The sequence below is a fragment of the Engystomops pustulosus genome, chromosome 4 (genome assembly GCF_040894005.1).
Source record: "Engystomops pustulosus chromosome 4, aEngPut4.maternal, whole genome shotgun sequence".
In the NCBI taxonomy this organism is placed as follows: Eukaryota; Metazoa; Chordata; class Amphibia; order Anura; family Leptodactylidae; genus Engystomops; species Engystomops pustulosus.
The window spans coordinates 221876192-221901953 of NC_092414.1; the positions used below are offsets into that span (position 1 = coordinate 221876192).

Genomic DNA, 25762 nt, shown 5'->3' on the forward strand with positions numbered 1-25762 from the left:
AAAGCTAAAGGAATGGGAGTAGCTTTCACTAATGAGGAAACAGAGCTAATGCATTAGTGGATTTCCAAGCTTCCAACATAGCATGAAAGGTAGAGGTGGAATGGGGAGGAAGGGGGTAAATTGTCCCATGGGTTATCAATAGGGTACGTAATGAGGTGTCTCGTGCAAGGTGAACTTCTATACTAGGCAATTATGAGGCGCTGGACTCACAACACCATTCCTTACACTGCTAAATTGCTATTGACTTGTAATATAGATGGAGATTAGGGTCCCCCATCCGACCCAGAGATTTTGGAGATTGAAGAGTATAGGATCCCATTCAAGGTCAGTTTGAGTTTGAAATTTGTTTTTGAAATATATGATTTATAAAGTTAGGTATTATGGTTCTGAAAGCATAGGAATTTTAGGCAATATCATAATTTCACAAAGAAAATTTTTTCCAACCAAGATTGTTCTTTCTACCCGAATCTGTAATGTGATTTTGTTGCTTATCTAGCAAAGGGAGGAAATGCATTGAAACCATTTTGCTACAATGGATACATATTTTTATACCTAGGTAGGGATATTGGGGCAGATTTATCAATCTGTCTGAAAAGCCAGAATATTTCTAGTTGCCCATGGCAACCAATCACAGCTCCCCTTTAAAATATTCATGGGCACTGGTAAAATGAGCTGAGCTGTGATTGGTTGCAATGGGCAACTAGAAAATAGTCTGACTTTCAGACAGCTTGATAAATCTGCCCCATTGTGTTTTTCCCACTTAAAAGGGAATTTCATTCTGTGGTGGATAATACTCCCCAGGAGAAGGTACTTACTAGCATTCACCTTATAATTGGACACCCTTTCAAGCTCCTCCAGGGCTAAAACTGCTTGTTACAAAGATTCAACTGGATTTGACAATGCTAGACATACATTGTCGGCGAAAAGGCCTATTTTGTTTTGCCTATCTGAACACCTTCTGTTTTGGGGCTCATCCTAATGGCCTCCACCAGGGGCTCGTAATTATGACAAATATCAAAGGGAAGAGAGGACACCTCTGATGGGAACCATTTGTGATGGTGAAGGAATCCGAGAGATGTCCATGCGCTCGGACTCTTGCAAAAGGTGTTGTTGAATGCCTTCTCCACATCCAAATTAAGAAGCAGAGAAAACATTTGAGACAACTCCATAGCTGAGACCAGGTTAAGAATCTTCCTCGTCCTGTCCAGGCCCTGCCTGCCATTTGTAATCCTAACCTGATCCTTATGGATCAGGCCAGGCAACTTCTGGAGGATTCTCTTTGCTAGAGTTTTGCAAATACAGTTTTGTGTCACTGTAATGAAATTGGACAAAATTTGGAATTCTTTGCCTGGCTTGGGCAGGGTTACAATTGTAGCCTCCAGTATAACTGGGGGGAGAGATTGTGGATCTATTAAATGCCTCTAGCATGTATGTCCCCACACTGTGGTGGAAAGCCTTTTAATACTTGTTTCCAAAACCCATCGGGTCTTGTGGCCTTATTTTTTGGAGACAACCTGATGGTAGACTCCAGCTCAGATGGAGTCATAGGGGAATTTTACTTCTTCAATTGTTCTGGCATTAAAGCAGACAGATTTGATACTGGTCTGATCTGGTTGGGGGTTATTGGCATCCTCTTTTAATTCATCCTATAAAATTCCTCATAAAAGTGCTTAAACATATTACTGGGGTGTTGTGTGTCCTTAAGTGGTTAAATAAATATAGAATGGAAGACGTGGTTTTTGGTCTTGGCCATCAACCCTCTTGGTTTGTTAAAGGAGGAGAGGTAGGACGCTTTACTCACCGACAGGTTCTTATTGTATTGCACAAATAATAAAATTTACAGATTTGATAGAGAAACCCAAGGCAAGATATCTACCTCGTCCATCGCTGACAGACCAATGAACCATGAAGTCCAAAGTGTCCCATACTGCAATACACAGTCTTTCACCTTTTGCGTTTTCATTGACAAAGAAAATATGGGGAAACCTTGGGACTCTTAGTCTTAGCAAAATGAGTCTCTTTCAGACAGAAGATGTCCGCTTTACCCCTTAAAGCATCTTTCCATACTGACGCTCTTTTAACGGGGGAGTTGAGACCCTTTTGCGTTAAGACTTATCATTTTTACTGGTATTGTCTTAATTAAAAATGAAAAATTAGTTTAAAAAACCAAAATGAACTAAAGAGCATCAGAAATGCAGGGAAAAATTTGCCCCGTGCACACATGGGGGGGGGGCTTGGGCGGGAGTTCACCTGGGGCCTTTCAGCCTGCTTAACTCGGTGAGTCCTAAAAACATTCTTGATAAATAAAGCAACATCCCAATCCTTGGGCACCGCTGAGGGCCATTGGGGTTTCTGCTGTAAGGGAGGCTCCATCTGATGCATACACCATGAAGCTAGCAATAATGGGCCCTCCTCCAGTTGGACAAGAATGTGGGTTACACCATCCTTTCTCACCAAGAATTTCAGGGGGAATCCTCAATTGTATTTTATGTTGTTTGCCTGCAATATCATGGAAGTCAACCCAAACTTCCATTTCTGTAGGGAAGTCTGTGAGAGAATAACAAAAAGACGGACAATGGGGAATGGATAGGTGAGAGATGGTAGTTTTTCGGGAGCAAACATAAGCTGTTCTTCAACGTGAAAATAATGCAGCCTCAGCAAGGTATCAGGCATCTGTTTTGGATAAGGCAGTCTACGAATCCATAATTTATAGGCATTCCTGTTTCTGAACATTTAGGAGGACTGCAGAGATTAGCTGTGAGATATATGCTCTTAGAACTGTTGGGGAGACAGTGTTCGAGATTCCGCTGGATTAATGACGTGTGACGTAATAGTACATCAATATTACATATGGCTGCCGCTGTATGGAGAGGGCTCACTGGCTGAGACCTCTCCATATAAGGTAGGTGCTGGCACTGATTGTGGGTGTTAACCATGTAAATGCCTCCAGGAAAGCATTTCCTTCCCGGCGGCATGTGGATGATTGCCGCCCTTGTAAGGTCACGGGGGAGGGGGTGAATGGTTACTGTGTCTTGTTTTAACCAGATTTGCACATTGTAATAGATGGTGTGTAAAAATCCCCATATATTGCCATTCTGTAGTATGGCAGTATATGGTAGGATCGATCAGACAACCTAGTGTTAAAATACCCTAGGGGGGTCTGAAAAATAGTAAAAAATAAAAATAGGTTTTTAAAAATGAACAGTGTCATGTGCAGCTTTATTAATATCTCTGTTCCTAAAACTGTATATAATGGGATTTACCAGTGGAGTGAAGACAGTATAGAGCAGGGAGATGCTTTTATTAACATCTGATAATTGTCCTCTTGTTGGAAGAACATAAACACCAAAGAGAGTGCAGTAGAATATGGAGACCACAATGAGATGGGAGCTACAGGTGGAGAAGGCTTTATGTCTACTGATATTAGATGGGATCCGTAAGATGGCCCGGACAATGTTCACATAAGAAATAACAATTATTATACTGGGGACAACCACTAGTGGAATACTTAGTAAAAACATTTGTAGCTTTATAGGAAATGTGTCGGAACAGGCAAGTTCTTCTAATGGAACAAGATCACAGAACACATGGTCAACGACATTTGATCCACAGAATTTCAGCCTTGATGCTGCGAATGTGTTGGCCAAAGCATTGCAAAGACTAATCAACCAGGAACTGATGGACAATATCACACAATATGTAGTTGTCATGATGGAGGAGTAGCGGAGGGGGTTACAGATGGCCACATATCTGTCATAGGACATCACTGTGAGAAGACATTCAGTTGCCTCTGTAGCACAGAAAAAATTAAACTGGGCCATACAACCAATGTAAGTAATGGTCCCGCCATTATTCAGTAGGATGTGGAGCATGTTAGGAGAAATATCTGAGGTTAGTAAGATGTCACTGATGGACAGCTGTGAGATGAAATAGTACATGGGAGTCTGAAGACTTTTGTTGACAGAAACAAGAAAGACAATCAGGAGATTTCCAAATATTGTGAAACAGAAAACGACAAAAATCAGACAAAAGATTAAAATTCTTCATTGTGGGCTGCCCTGATAACCCAAAAGAATGAATTCCATGATATCAGTTCCATTGTCTATCTATATTTAGTAAAAGTTTTGTAAAGAAAGCAAAATAATTTCATTAATAAAGTAAAGTAGAAGAGACACCACAATGAATCACGTCCTCCTTACTATGGTGTAGGTCGTCATCTCGCTACCTAGTACACTACTTTATGGAGCGCAAAATGGACTTCTACTTATGAGAATAACAAAGTACATACTATAATGACTTATACTGTATATCTTTATAACTACATGAAGTGTTGTGTAGTAATACTGATGCAGCATAGACACTGTCTATTACATGATTAGGACATACATTTGCCCTCATACAGAACACTGTTCAGACCACACATGGAATATTTTGTAAAAATGTTGGTCAAAAGCGTATAAAAAGGACATATTAGAAATGAAACGGGTGTCATCCTTTACACCTAAAGGAGTGATGACATTACCATTTCCGTATGTACAGACAAGGTAAGGTGGTTAGAGTAGAGGCATTTCTACCATCACTATAGACAAGGGGCATCCTCAACATCTAGAGAAGAGGTGGATCTACCATCACCATTGACAAGGGTGTCTTATACACCTATAGAAGAGGAGGTTCCACCATCACTATAAACAAGAAGCATCCTCAACGTCTAGAGAAGAGGTAGATCTACAATCACCATTGACAAGGGTGTCTTATACACCTATAGAAGAGGAGGTTCTACCATCACTATAGACAAGAAGCATCCTCAACGTCTAGAGAAGAGGTGGATCTACCATTACCATTGACAAGGGTGTCTTATACACCTATAGCAGAGAAGGTTCTTCCATCACCATAGCCAGTGGGAATCCTCTACATCTAGAGGAGAGATGGTTCCATCATCACCATAGACTGTGAGACTATGGAACTATGTGCCTCACCATGTGGTAATGGCTGATATAAAAAAAAATATTTGGCTAAGTCTAAGTTTGATTCATGAAGCTAGTCTGACTGCCATATTTGTGGTCTGGAAAGAATGCCTTCCTAATTTGGACCAATTTGCATCGACGAGTCAACACTATTGATAAATCCAAAATACAAATACAAAAACTCAATAAATTGAATTGTTATCTAAACATATTCCATGTATCCACATTTAAGGACTGAACCTAAAAAAAACACCTAGAACTTATTTAACCTAGAACTTGAGACCTAAGCTTAGAAAATGACACAACAACTCAAAACAATTTGTTTACTCAAAAATTATAATTATATTTCAATATTAGATACCAAAAAGAACGCAATAAAGAAATACCCCATAAAAATACTTATTAAATAAACATAGACAGTTTGATATTTAAATCCGGAGCTGTGTGTGAAACAGACGTTGCGGTGCGGCACAGTGTGACATGTTGATGGTGCCATATGGTGCCAGGTGCTTGGTATTGTTTGACTCTTTAACTATTTCTTATTGTTTGTGTTTTTGGTGATAACTATTTAAATAAAGTTGTATTTTTTGCGTATGAGCCAAGGCCCCTAATTTTACCACCATGTACATGTGCACAACTTCCTGTATACAGTGTATGATATTCCTAATAAGATTTGATGTTCTCTATGGGGATAATTCATGGATCTGCTTCTATCTTCTGCTCTCACTTTTCTGAATGGATTAGACTTTAATTTGTAACATTCATCAATAAAATCACAATTATCATTTAACTTTTTCTAAAAAGAAGATTTATGTAACAATTTGTTTATTTTGGTTAAAAATCAATGTAACATTTTGCTGAATGTGATTTTACCAAGTAGAATATTATTCCCCATGTGCTGCTGCTGGATTACTGCCGGTACTTACCTGGGGAATGTCCATGGTCTCATTATTCCTGTCCCTCAGCTCAGAAGAGATAAATCACCGCCTGGAGGAGAAATTATTTATCAATTTTATCAGATTCTGTAAAATGACATGAAATGCAGCAACTTCGATGACAAAGCAGAGACTCTAAGTGGCCGCACTGCAGATCTACTGTATATACCCTGTAGCTTCCCTCTATGGGGATATTATCTGTGTCTCCTCAGTCTCATGTGTAGGGGCCCAAAAATTATGTAGAAATAATCCACAGCTTCTCCCCAAGGTCCGACTATTATTTCAGGAACATAAATTAAATTAATCAAAATACATTTTTTATATTATTATTGCATAAGTAAAGCTGATAAAAGTGTTGAATTTTTGACTGTTTTTACTGACTTTCTTTGTAGCATTAGTTTATGTGCCTTTGCCCCCTCACTGCTCTCCTGGACAATGGGTCTTGTCCATGGCCAGTAAATAAAATCTACTTCTTCACCATAGTCCTATAACCGTGACCTATTAACTCCTTAGTACTGTGCAAAGCTGCTAGTATTGTATGAAGAGAGCTCACGGGGTGAGCCCTCGTCATACAGAGGAGGGGTTTGCTGTGTATTACAGCAAACACCAACCAGTAATACCCACAGATTAAAAGACAGCAGAACGTGGACACCGATATCGTAGTTGAGGTTGTCACTCCCAGTGATGTCATTTGGGGACTGGTGATTAGTTATCAGTCGATCATTGTAAGGAATCCTGTGTAAAAGTTCCATATAGTGCAATACAGTAGTAATAATGATCAGACGAAGAATGTACTATGGCAGGATCCGGAGGAGGAGCACGTGAGCAGACGTGAAGTCACGCCACCCTGCTACTCCTGCTCCATCTAGAGCATGCTGATGCTAGCATCTTCCCCGCCTTAAGTGTAGGGAAAACACTTGAAGTATTCAACTTGAAGTATCAGCTGTGGTCACGTCCATCTGGGGCCACAGGGTTTCCTGCACAACAACTCCTGCCTAGGGCTTGAGAAGCAGCTCGCCCTGGTAGCTGCTGTCTAACTAACTTTGCATCAGTCCTCACTAAGCTCTTCTTTCTGGCTGTTTCATGGCACCCTAACCGTTGGACATAACGCTTTCTCCACACTAATATAAGGCCCCGAGTAATTCTATCTCTGGATAGTACAAGTGTAAACTGACCTTCTGACCCACGAAAAAGGCATTCATTGCTTACGGGATCGTGTCAAAAGTGCTGGCCCGGTTGGCACAGTTATCATATCTATAGTGACGCATGTTTTTCTTTAGGATAAATAATCTGTAGTGCAAACATTTTGACTGTTGAAAATCTATCCACTGCATACCCTCTAACTTTTTTCCATGGGTATTGTTTTCATTTTCTGAGTATTTACTTGTGACAATAAGGTGCAGAGTGGGTACCTGTGGTACTATTGGTGCTGTTTGCTTTAAGTCAAGTTCTAGTGTCATCCAGGTCCTGTACTCCAGTGGTTTGTGAGTTTACTCGCTAGTAACCCCTTGTAATCTTTGCTAGCCAACATGACTCGACCAAGCACAAAGAAAAGGGACTCAAGCCTTACACTGGTGTCGTCCACCAAGGCACATAATAAAGTAGACAAAATAAGAGAGAATGCCATAAGGAAATTAGATAAATTTGTTCTATTACCAAGAAGCTCGGGGAGTGTCATGGGTGCCAAAACAAGGGGTAACAAAGAGGGGGAAGGGGTGCAATGTTGAGAAGAGTTGTGCAGATTAAATAACCCGAATAGAGGATACTCAGCGGGAAACGTTAATAAACTTGGCAGAGGAGGGCCAACTGGAAGAGGGTGTATTAAACACACAGGAATTGACATTGGGGAAAATACTGAATAAAACGCTGGGGACAGTGGAAGATCGTTATCCCCATCCCCGACTGAGATTTTTGAGGCAATTATGCAGTGTAACAGGGCGATAAAAGTCCTCACAAAGGATGTGGGCCAGTTCCAAGAAGAACTAGCCCGAATCAGATCAGATATTCATAAACATGAGGTGTGAGGTGAGGTGCCTTATATTGAGAGAGCTCATAGGGTCCCCGGGAAGGCTCCCATGGTGGGGGGCTACCCCCGTCCCATATTACTGAAGTTCATAGTTTGCAGAGATATGGACCTGATCCTGTGGAAACTAAGGAAATTAGAGAAATTGGAGTTTAATGGCCAATTGATAAAGATCTTCCTGAAGTACGCAAGTGAGACCCAAAAAAAGAGCAAGGGGTTCCTTGATGTGAAAAACAAATTTAGACAAAAGAACATTGTTTATTATAGACTATTCCCTAATAGGCTCTGTGTTATATGGGAAGAGAAAATTACGTTTTTTGATTCTCCCGAAGATGCAATGGATTGGTTTAACCATAATGTTTGCTGATATAAATATTCGGGAAGGAATTGGTGTTAATGATTTGTTCTCTGGATGGGGAGGGGCTACGGGATGCTTAGCTTAGAAGTCGTAGCTTTGCTCTGGTTTGCAGGGAGTAGCGGGCAGAGGAAGCAGACTGGTGGGTTTATTTTGCGGTAAAGGATTTTTTTTCTCTCTCTCCATCTATTCCACGCCTTGCTCTCCTTTGCTTCTGCTGCCCTCCCCTTACCTTATCCCTCGCCGTTCCTTGCACCTCAGGCATCCCTCAAAAGTTCCATTTCTCCTGATCTCAGTAGGTATGCCCTTTGAAAGACATCAGTTATATACCTCCACTAGAGTAAATAGAAAATAACCCCTGTTAGGGGATTGGGTTTTCCATAGAAGCGGGTCCGCCCCCACCACACTTTACACACATAATTAATTCAGTTTTACACTTTTTGTTCTTTACTGATTACTTTACTTTACACATTTACTCACCCGGTCCCGTCGCGATCCCGCGGTGCTTTGTCCTGCCAGTAAGGTTGTGTGTCCGAGTTCCTGCAGGTGTCGCTGCTGCGCTGAGGTCCGCCGGAGTTCACCTTCTTCATCCCGGTGCATGTGAGTGCTTGATCAAGCTTGATCTTGCGACACTCTTCATTTTTTAAATTCCGAGGTTTTTCCAAAACCATCGGGTTGTCCGATGGCTACACTGCCCGATTTCTGTGGCGTCCAAGCTGGCGAAAAACGAAACTATTCAGGAAAACTCAACAAAATAGCGGTCCGTGGACCCTTAGTAAATGTCCCCCCTTAAATGATGATAGGGGATTTTAACACTGTCATGGACTATCACTTAGATATGTTTCAGGCTATACAAGGTAGTACTTCATCACATACACTCATCGGCCACTTTATTAGGTACACCTGTCCAACTGCTCGTTAACACTTAATTTCTAATCAGCCAATCATCTGGCAGCAACTCAGTGCATTTAGGCATGTAGACATGGTCAAGACAATCTCCTGCAGTTCAAACTGAGCATCAGTATGGGGAAGAAAGGTGATTTGAGTGCCTTTGAACGTGGCATGGTTGTTGGTGCCAGAAGGGCTGGTCTGAGTATTTCAGAAACTGCTGATCTACTGGGATTTTCACGCACAACCATCTCAAGGGTTTACAGAGAATGGTCCGAAAAAGAAAAAACATCTAGTGAGCGGCAGTTCTGTGGGCGGAAATGCCTTGTTGATGTCAGAGGTCAGAGAAGAATGGGCAGACTGGTTCGAGCTGATAGAAAGGCAACAGTGACTCAAATCGCAACCCGTTTCTACCAAGGTAGGCAGAAGAGCATCTCTGAACGCACAGTATGTCGAACTTTGAGGCAGATGGGCTACAGTAGAAGAAGACCACACCGGGTGCCACTCCTTTCAGCTAAGAACAGGAAACTGAGGCTACAATTTGCACAAGCTCATCAAAATTGGACAGTAGAAGATTGGAAAAATGTTGTCTGGTCTGATGAGTCTCGATTTCTGCTGCGACATTCGGATGATAGGGTCAGAATTTGGCGTCAACAACATGAAAGCATGGATCCATCCTGCCTTGTATCAACGGTTCAGGCTGGTGGTGGTGGTGTCATGGTGTGGGGAATATTTTCTTGGCACTATTTGGGCCCCTTGGTACCAATTGAGCATCGTTGCAACGCCATAGCCTACCTGAGTATTGTTGCTGAGCATGTCCATCCCTTTATGAGCACAATGTACCCTGTAACATCTGATGGCTACTTTCAGCAGGATAATGTGCCATGTCATAAAGCTGGAATCATCTCTGTCTGGTTTCTTGAACATGACAATGAGTTCACTGTACTCAGATGGCCTCCACAGTCAACAGATCTCAATCCAATAGAGCATCTTTGGGATGTGGTGGAACGGGAGATTCGCATCATGGATGTGCAGCCGACAAATCTGCGGCAACTGTGTGATGCCATCATGTCAATATGGACCAAAATCTCTGAGGAATGCTTCCAGCACCTTGTTGAATCTATGCCATGAAGAATTGAGGCACTTCTGAAGGCAAAAGGGGGTCCAACCCGTTACTAGCATGGTGTACCTAATAAAGTGGCCAGCGAATGTAGAAAATCAACTCTGGCTGAGGCGTTGAAAAACTTTAACTGGTTTGATATTTGGAGGACATATAACCCTCATAATTGAGAGTATTCATGTATCTCAGGGTCAAATATGGTATTCTCATGATTGGATATGGCTTTTTTAAATAATAAGGCGTTAATAAGGCATGTATGGGAAAAGAGAGGTCTCGGATCACTCTCCTCTGGTTATTATGTTAGAAAGAAGCAAGCCCCTAAGTAGTAGGACAATTAGGATACTACTAGAGATGAGCAAGCACTAAAATGTTCGGGTACTCGTTATTCGAGACAAACTTTTCCCGATGCTCGAGTGCTCGTCTCAAATAACGAGCCCCATTGAAGTCAATGGGAGACTCGAACATTTTTCAAGGGGACCAAGGCTCTGCACAGGGAAGCTTGGCCAAACACCTGGGAACCTTAGAAAAGGATGGAAACACCACGGAAATGGACAGGAAACAGCAGGGGCAGCATGCATGGATGCCTCTGAGGCTGCCTAATCTTGGGATGGAGCTGGCGGTCCGCTGCCAGGCGAGCTTTCGCCTGTCCAAGCCCCTGTCTCTTGGCTCCTCCCCACCCAAAATGGGCCTGGGGGCCAGAAGCGTTTACTTTGAAAAAATTATAATTTTCAAAGGAGGCCGGGTCGTTTGAATATTTCACCTAGGAATAATGGAATAGCATAGTGGTTCTATTTTTAATTGTTTTTTGGAAATGGTTCCATGATTAAGAGCGACAGTATGGGGCATCCATATTGCGCTGCTATGATTGCAACTTCAGGTCGCCAGCATGGTGGCAACAGATGGGCCGAGATCCACTATGTATCTGGTGAAACACCTGAAAATTATGCCTGACACAGCTTGTTTGATAAGGGGACCATGTATGGAGGCAGTGAACTAGTAGTAGATTAAAGGTGCTGCAGTTAAAACTATGTTAGTTGGATCTTGGGATGGAGCTGGCGCTCCGCTGCAAGGCGGGCTTTCGCCAATCTAAGCCCCTGTCTCTAGGCTACTCCCCAAACAGCACTTCTAAGAACCTTTTGTATAAGATCAAGTGTAGTAGCGTTCTTATAAGTTTGGGTTATGGTGGGTGCAGGGAATGTAAACAGATGCGCAAGAAGCGCTGAAATAATATCAGTAAATGATAAAAGTTTGCCAGTATATTTTGTGGATTACACAGCAGGGTGGCGACAAAGTTAACAAGTTTGATGTGGAAGCCATGAAAACAACTCAAAATTCTGCCTGACACAGCTCGTTTGATAAGGGGACCATGTATGGAGGCAGTGAACTAGTAGTAGATTAAAGGTGCTGCAGTTAAAACTATGTTAGTTGGATCTTGGGATGGAGCTGGTGCTCCGCTGCCAGGCGAGCTTTCGCCAATCCAAACCCCTGTCTATAGGCTACTCCCCAAACAGCACTTCTAAGAACCTTTTGTATAAGATCAAGTGTAGTAGCGTTCTTATAAGTTTGGGCTATGGTGGGTGAGGGGAATGTAAACAGATGCACAAGAAGCGCTGAAATAATATCGTAAATCATAAAAGTTTGCCAGTATATTTTGTGGATTACACAGCAGGGTGGCGACAAAGTTAACAAGTTTGATGTGGAAGCCATGAAAACAACCCAAAATTCTGCCTGACACAGCTCGTTTGATAAGGGGACCATGTATGGAGGCAGTGAACTAGTAGTAGATTAAAGGTGCTGCAGTTAAAACTATGTTAGTTGGATCTTGGGATGGAGCTGGCGCTCCGCTGCCAGACGAGCTTTCGCCAGTCCAAGCCCCTGTCTATAGGCTACTCCCCAAACAGCACTTCTAAGAACCTTTTGTCTAAGATCAAGTGTAGTAGCGTTCTTATAAGTTTGGGCTATGGTGGGTGAGGAGAATGTAAACAGATGCACAAGAAGCGCTGAAATAATATCGGTAAATCATAAAAGTTTGCCAGTATATTTTGTGGATTACACAGCAGAGTGGCGACAAAGTTAACAAGTTTGATGTGGAAGCCATGAAAACAACCCAAAATTCTGCCTGACACAGCTCGTTTGATAAGGGGACCATGTATGGAGGTAGTGAACTAGTAGTAGATTAAAGGTGCTGCAGTTAAAACTATGTTAGTTGGATCTTGGGATGGAGCTGGCGCTCCGCTGCCAGGCGAGCTTTCGCCAATCCAAGCCCCTGTCTCTAGGCTACTCCCCAAACAGCACTTCTCAGAACCTTTTGTATAAGATCAAGTGTAGTAGCGTTCTTATAAGTTTGGGTTATGGGGAATGTAAACAGATGCGCAAAAAGCGCTGAAATATTATCGGTAAATGGTAAAAGTTTGGCAGTATATTTTGTGGATTACACAGCAGGGTGGCGACAAAAATAACAAGTTTGATGTGGAAGCCATGAAAACAACCCAAAATTCTGCCTGACACAGCTCGTTTGATAAGGAGACCATGTATAGAGGCAGCTATATGGACGACTTTTAGAGGCAGCTATGGCGATGACGTGTGAAGGTAGCAATGGAGACAACGTGTGGAGCCAGCTAAAAAGACGATATGTGGAGGCTGCTATGGAAACAATTTAATTTGGATAGTGCCTGTATGTGGCAGTCCAAAAAGGTTTTCAAACCAGAGGAGCAGGTAGGTGGTCCTCCAGAAAAATTAAATAAATTGAGTGCCTGTAAGTGGCAGTCCAAAAAGTTTTCAAACCAGAGGAGCAGGTAGGTGGTCCTCCAGAAAAATTAAATAGATTGAGTGCCTGTATGTGGCACTCCCAAATATTGCTTAAAACAGAGGACCGGGTAGGTGGCTCTCCAGAAAAATTAAATACATAGAGTGCTATAGCTAGAGCCAGTTGGCCCTGGCAAAAAATAGCCAGTTTCCTCTGCTTTAGTGTACAAAGAGGAGGAGAAGGAGGACAATGAGGAGGAGGAGTGCATACATTATTCAGGTTGAGCTTCTTTCACCTGGTGGAGAATGAAAATCTGGAGAAATCCGGGCTCTATTCATCTTGATAAGCGTCAGCCTGTCAGCGCTGTCAGTCGACAGGCGTGTACGCTTATCGGTGATGATGCCATCAGCTGCACTGAAAACCCGCTCGGACAACACGCTAGCGGCAGGGCAGGCAAGAACCTCCAAGGCGTACAGCGCCAGTTCGTGCCACATGTCCAGCTTTGAAACCCAGTAGTTGTAGGGAGCTGTGTGATCATTTAGGACGATGGTATGGTCAGCTACGTACTCCTTCACCATCTTTCTGTAAAGATCAGCCCTACTCTGCCGAGACTGGGGACAGGTGACAGTGTCTTGCTGGTGTGACATAAAACTGGCAAAGGCCTTGTAAAGCGTACCCCTGCCAGTGCTGGACAAGCTGCCTGCTTGCCTACTCTCCCTCGCTACTTGTCCCGCAAAAGTATGCCCTCTGCCGCTAGCGCTGTCAGAAGGGAAATACTGTTTCAGCTTGTGCACAATTATGCATTCTCACACTCCTTTCCTCTCCAGGGATGAGAGTGTAAAGATTTTGCTTGTACCGTGGGTCCAGGAGAGTGAATACCCAGTAATCGGTGCTGGAATAAATTCTTTGAACGCGAGGGTCACGGGATAGGTAGCCTAGCATGAAATCTGCCATATGCCCCAGAGTACCAACGCGCAAGAATTCCCTCCCCTCACTGGCCTGACTCTCCATTTCCTCCTCCTCCAACTCTTTGATAGGCCGGGTGAACACAGTGCTTCTGAGACAGAGGCGAGTCCTATAGCAGAACAGGTTGGAAGAGGCAGTGGTGGGGCCAGACGGAGAGGCAGGGCCAGAGCTGGTGCATCAGCGCCAAATGTTGCCCGTAGTCAAGCTCCCGTGGCGAGGGCTAGATTTTCAGAAATCTGGAGGTTCTTTAAAGAAACACCGGATGACCGACGGACTGTGGTGTGCAACCTTTGCCAAACCAGGATCAGCAGGGGTTCCACCACTACTAGCTTAACTACCACCAGTATGCGCAGGCACCCCACTCAATGGCACCAAGCCCGTTCACCTCCGTCCGGGCACACCACTGCTCCTTCCCCTGTGTCATCTGCTAGTCAGCCCCCTGCCCAGGACCACGGCCCAAACACCTCCCGTGCGAAAACCCCATCTTCGCCTCCACGATCCTCCACAGCATCCACCAGCGTTCAGCTCTCCATACCCCAGACGCTGGAGCGCAAAAGGAAGTATAGCGCAACCCACCCACACGCCGAAGCCCTCAACGTCCACATCTCCAAGTTGCTTAGCCTGGAGATGCTGCCCTATAGGCTGGTAGAGACCGAGGCCTTTCGCAACCTCATGGCGGCGGCCGCCCCTCGGTATTCGGTCCCCAGCCGCCACTACTTTTCCCGATGTGCCGTCCCAGCCCTGCACAAGCACGTGTCAGAGAACATAATCCGTGCCCTGACCAACGCCGTTTCTGACTAGGTCCACCTGATCACGGACACGTGGATGAGTGCTGCCGGGCAGGGGCACTGTACATCGCTGACGGCACATTGGGTTAACTTGGTGGAGGCTGGGACCGAGTCTGACCCTGGGGCTGGTCATATACTGCCGACGCCGAGGATTGCGGGTCCAGGTCCAGGTCTCAAAGGCCTACTATGCCTCCTCCTCCTCCCACCCCTCCTCCTCCGAATTACCATCCGTGGGCATGGCTCCATCAGTCGGTAGCTGTAGGCACAGCAGCAGTGCCGTCGCTAAGCGACAGCAGGCGGTGCTCAAACTGCTGAGCCTAGGCGATAAAAGGCACACCGCCCAAGAGCTATTACAGGGCATCACGGCCGGACTGATCTGTGGCTGGCACCGCTGAACCTGAAGCCAGTCATGGTTGTGTGTGACAACGGCCGCAACCTGGTGGCGGCTCTGCAACTCGGCAGACTGACACATGTGCCATGCCTGGCCCATGTGTTAAATCTCATAGTTCAGCGTTTCCTCAAGACATACCCCAATCTGTCTGATTTGCTAATGAAGGTGCGCCGCATCTGTGCGCATTTCAGGAAGTCCAGCACAGATGCTGTCACTCTCAGGGCAGCGCAGCGCCGCCTCCAACTGCCCGCTCACCGACTGTTGTGCGACGTGCCCACGAGGTGGAATTCAACATTAACCATGTTATCCAGAGTTTACCAGCAGCGCAGAGCGATTGTAGACTGACAGATGTCAACTTCCACCAGAACTGGTAGTCAGGTCAGTCAGCTTCCTCAAGTCTACAATGAGGAGTGGGTGTGGATGTCTGATATCTGTCAAGTGCTGAGTAACTTTGAGGAGTCAACACAGATGGTCAGTGGCAATGCCGCCATCATCAGCCTCACCATCCCGCTGCTTTGTCTGTTTAAAAACCCTCTGGTAAGCATGAAGTCGGAAGCTTTGCGCTCGTCACAAGAGACGGGGGAAGAAGATTCCCGTTGATAGCCAAAGCACCCTCAGGTCTGTTTCTCAGCGCATATCGGAGGAGGTGGAGGAGGATGAGGAGGAAGAGGAGGAGAATGTTGGTGAGACAGAAGAGGGGACCATTGTTCAGTCCTTCACTGTTCAGCGTGTATGGGCAGAAGAAGAGGAGTTGGAGGAGTTGGAGTAGGAGGAAATGGAGAGTCAGGCCAGTGAGGGGAGTGAATTCTTGCGCGTTGGGACTATGGCGCATATGGCAGATTTCATGCTAGGCTGCCTATCCCGTGACCCTTGCGTTCAAAGAATTTATTCCAGCACCGATTACTGGGTATTCACTCTCCTGGACCCACGGTACAAGCAAAATCTTTCCACTCTCATCCCTGGAGAGGAAAGGAGTGTGAGAATGCATGAATACCAGCAGGCCCTGGTGCACAAGCTGAAACAGTATTTCCCTTCTGACCGCGCTAGCGGCAGAGGGCGTACTTCTGCGGGACAAGTAGCGAGGGAGAGTAGGCGAGCAGGCAGCTTGTCCAGCACTGGCAGGGGTACGCTTTACAAGGCCTTTGCCAGTTTTATGTCACCCCAGCAAGACACTGTCACCTGTCCCCAGTCTCGGGAGAGTAGGGCTGATCTTTACAGAAAGATGGTGAGGGAGTACGTAGCGGACCATACCATCGTCCTAAATGATCACACAGCTCCCTACAACTACTGGGTTTCAAAGCTGGACATGTGGCACGAACTGGCGCTGTACGCCTTGGAGGTTCTTGCCTGCCCTGCCGCTAGCGTCATGTCCGAGGGGGTTTTCAGTGCAGCTGGTGGCATCATCACCGATAAGCGTACACGCCTGTCGACTGACAGCGCTGACAGGCTGGCGCTTATCAAGATGAATAAAGCCCGGATTTCTCCAGATTTTCATTCTCCACCAGGTGAAAGAAGCTCAACCTGAATAATGTATGCACTCCTCCTCCTCATTGTCCTCCTTCTCCTCCTCTTTGTACACTAAAGCAGAGGAAACTGGCTATTTTTTGCCAGGGCCAACTGGCTCTAGCTATAGCACTCTATGTATTTAATTTTTCTGGAGGGCCACCTACCTGCTCCTCTGGTTTGAAAACTTTTTTGGACTGCCACATACAGGCACTCAATTTATTTAATTTTTCTGGAGGACCACCTACCTGCTCCTCTGGTTTGAAAACTTTTTTGGACTGCCACATACAGGCACTATCCAAATTAAATTGTCTCCATAGCAGCCTCCACATGTCGTCTTTTTAGCTGGCTCCACACGTTGTCTCCATTGCTACCTTCACACGTCATCGCCATAGCTGCCTCTAAAAGTCGTCCATATAGCTGCCTCCATACATCGTCCCCTTATCAAACGAACTGTGTCAGGCAGAATTTTGGGCTGTTTTCATGGCTTCCACATCAAACTTGTTAACTTTGTCGCCACCCTGCTGTGTAATCCACAAAATATACTGGCAAACTTTTATCATTTAGCGCTGATATTATTTCAGCGCTTCTTGCGCATCTGTTTACATTCCCCTCACCCGCCATAACCCAAACTTATAAGAACGCTACTACACTTGATCTTATACAAAAGGTTCTTAGAAGTGCTGTTTGGGGAGTAGCCTAGAGACAGGGGCTTGGATTGGCGAAAGCTCGCCTGCCAGCGGAGAGCCAGCTCCATCCCAAGATCCAACTAACATAGTTTTAACTGCAGCACCTTTAATCTACTACTAGTTCACTGCCTCCATACATGGTCCCCTTATCAAACGAGCTGTGTCAGGCAGAATTTTGGGTTGTTTTCATGGCTTCCACATCAAACTTGTTAACTTTGTCGCCACCCTGCTGTGTAATCCACAAAATATACTGGCAAACTTTTATCATTTAGCGCTGATATTATTTCAGCGCTTCTTGCGCATCTGTTTACATTCCCCTCACCCACCATAACCCAAACTTATAAGAACACTACTACACTTGATCTTATACAAAAGGTTCTTAGAAGTGCTTTTTGGGGAGTAGCCTAGAGACAGGGGCTTGGATTGGCAAAAGCTCGCCTGGCAGCGGAGCGCCAGCTCCATCCCAAGATCCAACTAACATAGTTTTAACTGCAGCACCTTTAATCTACTACTAGTTCACTGCCTCCATACATGGTCCCCTTATCAAACAAGCTGTGTCAGGCAGAATTTTCAGGTGTTTCACCAGATACATAGTGGATCTCGGCCCATCTGTTGCCGCCATGCTGGCGACCTGAAGTTGCAATCATAGCAGCGCAATATGGATTCCCTTATACTGTCGCTCTTAATCATGGAACCATTTCCAAAAAACAATTAAAAATAGAACCACTATGCTATTCCATTATTCCTAAGTGAAATATTCAAACGACCCGGCCTGCTTTGAAAATTATAATTTTTTCAAAGTAAACGCTTCTGGCCCCCAGGCCCATTTTGGGTGGAGAGGAGCCGAGAGACAGGGGCTTGGACAGGCGAAATCTCGCCTGGCAGCGGACCACCAGCTCCATCCCAAGATTAGGCAGCCTCAGAGGCATCCATGCATGCTGCCCCTGCTGTTTCCTGTCCATTTCGCCTCCACGATCCTCCACAGCGTCCACCAATGTCTCCATGTGCAACTTTCAACTGTCTATACCCCAGACGCTGGAGCACGAGAGGATATGCAGCACATCATCCCCTTATCTAACGAACTGTGTCAGGCAGAATTTTCAGGTGTTTCACCAGGTACATAGTGGAACTCGGCCCATCTGTCGCCGCCATGCTGGAGACCTGAAGTTGCAATCATAGCAACGCAATATGAATGCCCCATACTGTCGCTCTTAATCATGGAAGTCGTCTCCATGGCTGCCTCCACATGTCGTCCCCTTATCAAAAGAGCTGTGTCAGGCTCATTTTTCGGGTGTTTCACCAGATACATTATGGAACTTGGTCACTATGTCGCCACCATGCTGTGTTATCGACTAAATATACCGTCAACCTTTTGTTCATATAGGAAATCATTTCAGCGCTTCTTGTTCACCTCCTTTGGTGAAACCTGAGTCCATTTAGGGTATGTCGCCATGCCACTCTCTAGCCTGCCGCTGCTGCCGCTGCCTCTGCGTGCCATCCCCTATAGTATCAGGGTCAATTATTGCATGTTTTAGATGCTATCTAGCCTCATTTGGTCACTCTGTCATGGCCATGCTGTTGCCCATAATTTTGGCATAATGGTGCGATTAAGCAGCCTCAGAGGCATCCATGCATGCTGCCCCTGCTGTTTCCTGTCCATTTCCGTGGTGTTTCCATCCTTTTCTGAGGTTCCCAGGTGTTTGGCCAAGCTTCCCTGTGCAGAGCCTTGGTCCCCTTGAAAAATGCTCGAGTCTCCCATTGACTTCAATGGGGCTCGTTATTCGAGACGAGCACTCGAGCATCGGGAAAAGTTCGTCTCGAATAACGAGTACCCGAGCATTTTAGTGCTCGCTCATCTCTAGTAATGACCTTTCATGCCTAATTGTACCAGATGCCTTTGAAAAGTCCAGATATACAACTTCACTGCCTCCCCAGGTCCAGTCTAGCTGTATAACCCCTTTGCTTTGCAGCGTTTTTTCATTAATTTCTTTGCTCCCGATGTTCAAAAATCTTTATCTACATTTTTTCATGTACAGAGCTGAATGAGGGCTTATTTTCTGCGTAACAAATTTTACTTCTCAGTGACATTATTTATTATTCCAGGCCGTGTACAGGGGAGGTGGAAACAAATTCCAAATTTGGTGAAATTGGCGAAAAAATGCATTTGCGTCACTTTCTTGTAGGCTCATTTTTTATGACTTTCACTGTGTGCTCCAAATGATACATATACTTTTGTTCAGTTTCATCACAGTGATACCAAATTTATACAGGTTTTATTGTGTTTTAATATATTGCCAAAAATAAAAACAATTTGTATGGAAATAAAAACAATTCACCCTCTTCTGACGCTGGTCACTTTTTCATACTTTGATGTCCGGAGCTGGGGGAGGTGTCATTTTTTTGCAAGATGAGATGATGTTTTCCTCACTACCATCTTGAGGATTGTGCAACCTATTTTTTATAAAATTTTACATGTGATTTAAAATGATGTAAAAGTGGCGTTTTGTATATTTGGGCGCTATTTTACGTTATGTGGTTCACAAACAGGAATAACCGTTTGTGAACCACAATACCTAACATGGCAATACCTAACATTTTTGTGATTTTTACTGTTTATTTCGTTTTAATATCAGTTATAGGCAAATGGGGTAATTATAAGTTTATGGGGGTTTTTTAGTTTTCATAATTTTTATTACTTTTTTAATTTTTTTAGAAAATATTTTTAAGACCCTCTTGGGTACTTTAACTCTAGACAGTCTGATCATTTTTACTACTGGACTGCACTATATGGCGATTTTATGCAGGATTCATTCAAATGATCAACTGATAACTAATCACTAGAGATGAGCGAACACTAAAATGCTCGGGTACTCGTTATTCGAGACAAACTTTTCCCGATGCTCGAGTGCTCGTCTCGAATAACGAACCCCATTGAAGTCAATGGGAGACTCGAGCATTTTTCAAGGGGACCAAGGCTCTGCACAGGGAAGCTTGGCCAAACACCTGGGAACCTCAGAAAAGGATGGAAACACCACGGAAATGGACAGGAAACAGCAGGGGCAGCATGCATGGATGCCTCTGAGGCTGCCTAATCGCACCATTATGCCAAAATTATGGGCAACAGCATGGCCATGACAGAGTGACAGAATGAAGCTAGATAGCATCTAAAACATCCAATAATTGACCCTGACACTATAGGGGACGGCATGCAGAGGCAGCGGCAGCAGGCTAGAGAGTGGCATGGCGACATACCCTAATTGGACTCAGGCTTCAAACCAATGGGTGTCAGAGAGGAACCAAAGGAGGTGAGCAAGAAGCGCTCAAATAATATCGGTACATGATAAAAGTTTGCCAGTATATTTTGTGGATTACACAGCAGGGTGGCGACAAAGTTAACATGGAAGCCATGAAAACAACCCAAAATTCTGCCTGACACAGCTCGTTTGATAAGGGGACCATGTATGCTTACAGTTCATGCCAGTCGCTGCACTGGCTGCCAGTCTCCTTTCGAATACAGTTTAAAATAATAATAACCCTCATCCATAAAGCTCTGTATAATGCTGCACCCCCCTACCTCTCCTCTCTTATCTCAGTCTATCGCCCAACCCGTGCTCTTAGATCCGCCAGTGATCTTAGATTAACCTCTACCCTAGTGCGGACCTCCCACTCGCGTCTCCAAGACTTCTCTAGAGCTGCACCAATTCTATGGAATGCTCTGCCCCGGACTATCAGACTAATACCTAACCTCCAAAGTTTCAAACGTGCTCTTAAAACCCATTTCTTTAGGCAAGCCTATAACACTCATTAACTGCATGAAGTTTTAACTCTTCTACTAACCCGTCCTGTGTCGTCCTCCCATCTGTTATCCAGCAACCAACAGGCACCAGACTTCTCTGCAGTCCCATTCACCCTGGACCTGGTATATAAGATGACGGCTGAGTGGTTCAAGCGACAGCAATTCCATTTATTATATTTTTTTCTATTCCCTAAGAAGAATGGCTTGACCATTAAATATTCTTTTACCTCGTGTTACCCCATCATCTTCATAAACCGTAAGCTCTGGCGAGCAGGGACCTCACTCCTGTTGTTCCATACAAATGTTGTGCTCTGTTACATTACATTTGTATTTGTTTCCTATGATTTGTAAAGCGCTACAGAATATGATGACGCTATATAAATAAAGATTATTATTATTATTATTATGGAGGCAGTGAACTAGTAGTAGATTAAAGGTGCTGCAACTATGTTAGTTGGATCTTGGGATGGAGCTGGCGCTCTGCAGCCAGGCGAGCTTTCGCCAATCCAAGCCCCTGTCTCTAGGCTACTCCCCAAACAGCACTTCTAAGAACCTTTTGTATAAGATCAAGTGTAGTGGCGTTATTATAAGTTTAGGATATGGCGGGTGAGGGGAATGTAAACAGATGCGCAAGAAGCGCTGAAATAATATCCCTAAATGGTAAAAGTTTGCAAGTATATTTTGTGGATTACACAGCAGGGTGGCGACAAAGTTAACAACTTTGATGTGGAATGCCCTGTAATAGCTCTTGGGCGGTGTGCCTTTTATCGCCTAGGCTCAGCAGTTTCAGCACCGCCTGCTGTCGCTTAGCGACGGCACTGCTGCTGTGCCTAGAGCTACCGACTGATGGCACCATGCCCACGGATGGTAATTCGGAGGAGGAGGAGGTGGAGGAGGGGTGGGAGGAGGTATAGTAGGCCTTTGAGACCTGGACCGAGGTAGGCCCCGCAATTCTCTGCGTCGGCAGTATATGACCAGCCCCAGGGTCAGACTCGGTCCCAGCCTGCACCAAGTTAAGTGTAGTAGCGTTCTTATAAGTTTGGGATATGGCGGGTGAGGGGAATGTAAACAGATGCGCAAGAAGCGCATGATGCGCATGGAGCTGGCGCTCCGCTGCCAGGCGAGCTTTCGCCAATCCAAGCCCCTGTCTCTAGGCTACTCCCCAAACAGCACTTCTAAGAACCTTTTGTATAAGATCAAGTGTAGTAGCGTTCTTATAAGTTTAGGATATGCCGGGTGAGGGGAATGTAAACAGATGCGCAAGAAGCGCTGAAATAATATCCCTAAATGGTAAAAGTTTGCCAGTATATTTTGTGGATAACACAGCAGGGTGGCGACAAAGTTAACAACTTTGATGTGGAATCCATGAAAACAACCCAAATTTCTGCCTGACACACCTCGTTTGATAAAGGGACGATGTATGGAGGCAGCTATGGAGACAATTTAATTTGGATAGTGCCTGTATGTGGCAGTCCCAAACATTTTTCAAACCAGAGGAGCAGGTAGGTGGCCCTCCAGTAAAATGGAATAGATTGAGTGCCTGTATGTGGCAGTCCCAAAAATTTTTCAAACCAGAGGAGCAGGTAGGTGGCCCTCCAGTAAAATGGAATAGATTGAGTGCCTGTATGTGGCAGTCCCAAAAATTTTTTAAAACAGAGGACCGGGTAGGTGGCCCTCCAGAAAAATGGAATAGATTGAGTGCCTGTATGTGGCAGTCCCAAAAATTTTTCAAACCAGAGGAGCAGGTAGGTGGCCCTCCAGTAAAATGGAATAGATTGAGTGCCTGTATGTGGCAGTCCCAAAAATGTTTCAAACCAGAGGAGCAGGTAGGTGGCCCTGCAGTAAAATGGAATAGATTGAGTGCCTGTATGTGGCAGTCCCAAAAATTTTTCAAACCAGAGGAGCAGGTAGGTGGCCCTCCAGTAAAATGGAATAGATTGAGTGCCTGTATGTGGCAGTCCCAAAAATGTTTCAAACCAGAGGAGCAGGTAGGTGGCCCTGCAGTAAAATGGAATAGATTGAGTGCCTGTATGTGGCAGTCCCAAAAATTTTTCAAACCAGAGGAGCAGGTAGGTGGCCCTCCAGTAAAATGGAATAGATTGAGTGCCTGTATGTGGCACTCACAAAAATTGTTTCAAACAGAGGACCGGGTAGGTGGCCCTCCAGAAAAATTAAATGCATGAAGTACTATAGCAAGAGCCAGTGGGCCCTGTCAAAAAATAGCCATTTTCCTCTGCTTTACTGTACAAAGAGGAGGAGAAGGAGGAAAATGAGGAGGAGGAGGAGTGGATCAATTATTCAGGTTGAGCTTCCTTCACCTGGTGGAGATTGGAAATTCTGAGAAATCCAGCCTTTATTCATTTTAATAAGCGTCAGCCTGTCAGCGCTGTCAGTCGACAGGCGTGTACGCTTATCGGTGATGATGCCACCAGCTGCACTGAAAACCCGCTCGGACAAGACGCTAGCGGCAGGGCAGGCAAGAACCTCCAAGGCGTACAGCGCCAGTTCGTGCCACATGTCCAGCTTTGAAACCCAGTAGTTGTAGGGAGCTGTGTGATCATTTAGGACGATGGTATGGTCAGCTACGTACTCCCTCACCATCTTTCTGTAAAGATCAGCCCTACTCTGCCGAGACTGGGGACAGGTGACAGTGTCTTGCTGGGGTGACATAAAGCTGGCAAAAGCCTTGTAAAGCGTACCCTTGCCAGTGCTGGACAAGCTGCCTGCTCGCCTACTCTCCCTCGCTACTTGTCCCGCAGAACTACGCACTCTGTCGCTAGCGCTGTCAGAAGGGAAATACTGTTTCAGCTTGTGCACCAGGGCCTGCTGGTATTCATGCATTCTCACACTCCTTTCCTCTGCAGGGATGAGAGTGGGAAGATTTTGCTTGTACCGTGGGTCCAGGAGAGTGAACACCCAGTAATCGGTGCTGGAATAAATTCTTTGAACGCGAGGGTCACGGGATAGGCAGCCTAGCATGAAATCTGCCATATGCGCCAGAGTACCAACGCGTAAGAATTCACTCCCCTCACTGGCCTGACTGTCCATTTCCTCCTCCTCCAACTCCTCCAACTCCTCTTCTTCTGCCCATACACGCTGAACAGTGAAGGACTCAACAATGGTCCCCTCTTGTGTCTCGCCAACATTCTCCTCCTCTTCCTCCTCATCCTCCTCCACCTCCACCTCCTCCGATATGCGCCGAGAAACAGACCTGAGGGTGCTTTGGCTATCAACAAGGGAATATTCTTCCCCTGTCTCTTGTGACGAGCGCAAAGCTTCCGACTTCATGCTGACCAGAGAGTTTTTCAACAGGCCAAGCAGCGGGATGGTGAGGCTGATGATGGCGGCATCGCCACTGACCATCTGTGTTGACTCCTCAAAGTTACTCAGCACCTGACAGATATCAGACATCCACGTCCACTCCTCATTGTAGACTTGAGGAAGCTGACTGACCTGACTACCAGTTCTGGTGGAAGTTGACATCTGGCAGTCTACAATCGCTCTGCGCTGCTGGTAAACTCTGGATAACATGGTCAGTGTTGAATTCCACCTCGTGGGCACGTCGCACAACAGTCGGTGAGCGGGCAGTTGGAGGCGGCGCTGCGCTGCCCTGAGAGTGGCAGCATCTGGGCTGGACTTCCTGAAATGCGCACAGATGCGGCGCACCTTCGTGAGCAAATCAGACAGATTGGGGTATGTCTTGAGGAAACGCTGAACTATCAGATTTAACACATGGGCCAGGCATGGCACATGTGTCAGTCTGCCGAGTTGCAGAGCCGCCACCAGGTTACGGCCGTTGTCACACACAACCATTCCCGGCTTGAGGTTCAGCGGTGCCAGCCACAGATCAGTCTGCGCCGTGATGCCCTGTAATAGCTCTTGGGCGGTGTGCCTTTTGTCGCCTAGGCTCAGCAGTTTGAGCACCGCCTGCTGTCGCTTAGCGACGGCACTGCTGCTGTGCCTAGAGCTACCGACTGATGGCGCCGTGCCCACGGATGGTAGTTCGGAGGAGGAGGTGGAGGAGGGGTGGGAGGAGGAGGAGGCATAGTAGGCCTGAAACACCTGGACCGAGGTAGGCCCCGCAATCCTCGGCGTCGGCAGTATATGAGCAGCCCCAGGGTCAGACTCGGTCCCAGCCTCCACCAAGTTAACCCAATGTGCCGTCAGCGATATATAGTGGCCCTGCCCGGCAGCACTCGTCCACGTGTCCGTGGTCAGGTGGACCTTGTCAGAAACGGCGTTGGTCAGGGCACGGATGATGTTGTCTGACACGTGCTGGTGCAGGGCTGGGACGGCACATCGGGAAAAGTAGTGGCGGCTGGGGACCGAATACCGAGGGGCGGCCGCCGCCATGAGGTTGCGAAAGGCCTCGGTCTCTACTAGCCTATAGGGCAGCATCTCCAGGCTAAGCAATCTGGAGATGTGCACATTAAGGGCTTGGGCGTGCGGGTGGGTTGCACTATATTTGCGTTTCCGCTCCAGCGTCTGGGGTATGGAGAGCTGAACGCTGGTGGATGCTGTGGAGGATCGTGGAGGCGACGATGGGGTTTTTGTGGCAGGGTCCTGGGCAGGGGGCTGACTAGCAGCTGACACAGGGG

The 25762-nt window shown here is 45.8% G+C and overlaps 1 protein-coding gene across 1 annotated transcript in view; it reads left to right on the plus strand.

The window, feature by feature from the left end:
• Nucleotides 1–7974: 7974 nt before the first annotated feature.
• The window catches only part of LOC140128717 (olfactory receptor 5G9-like), a 68343-nt gene continuing 50555 nt past the window's right edge, over nt 7975–25762 (plus strand). The window contains exon 1 of the mRNA XM_072150414.1: nt 7975–8113. Coding sequence (XP_072006515.1) covers nt 7975–8113 — 139 coding nt within the window. The remainder of the gene's footprint in view (nt 8114–25762) is intronic.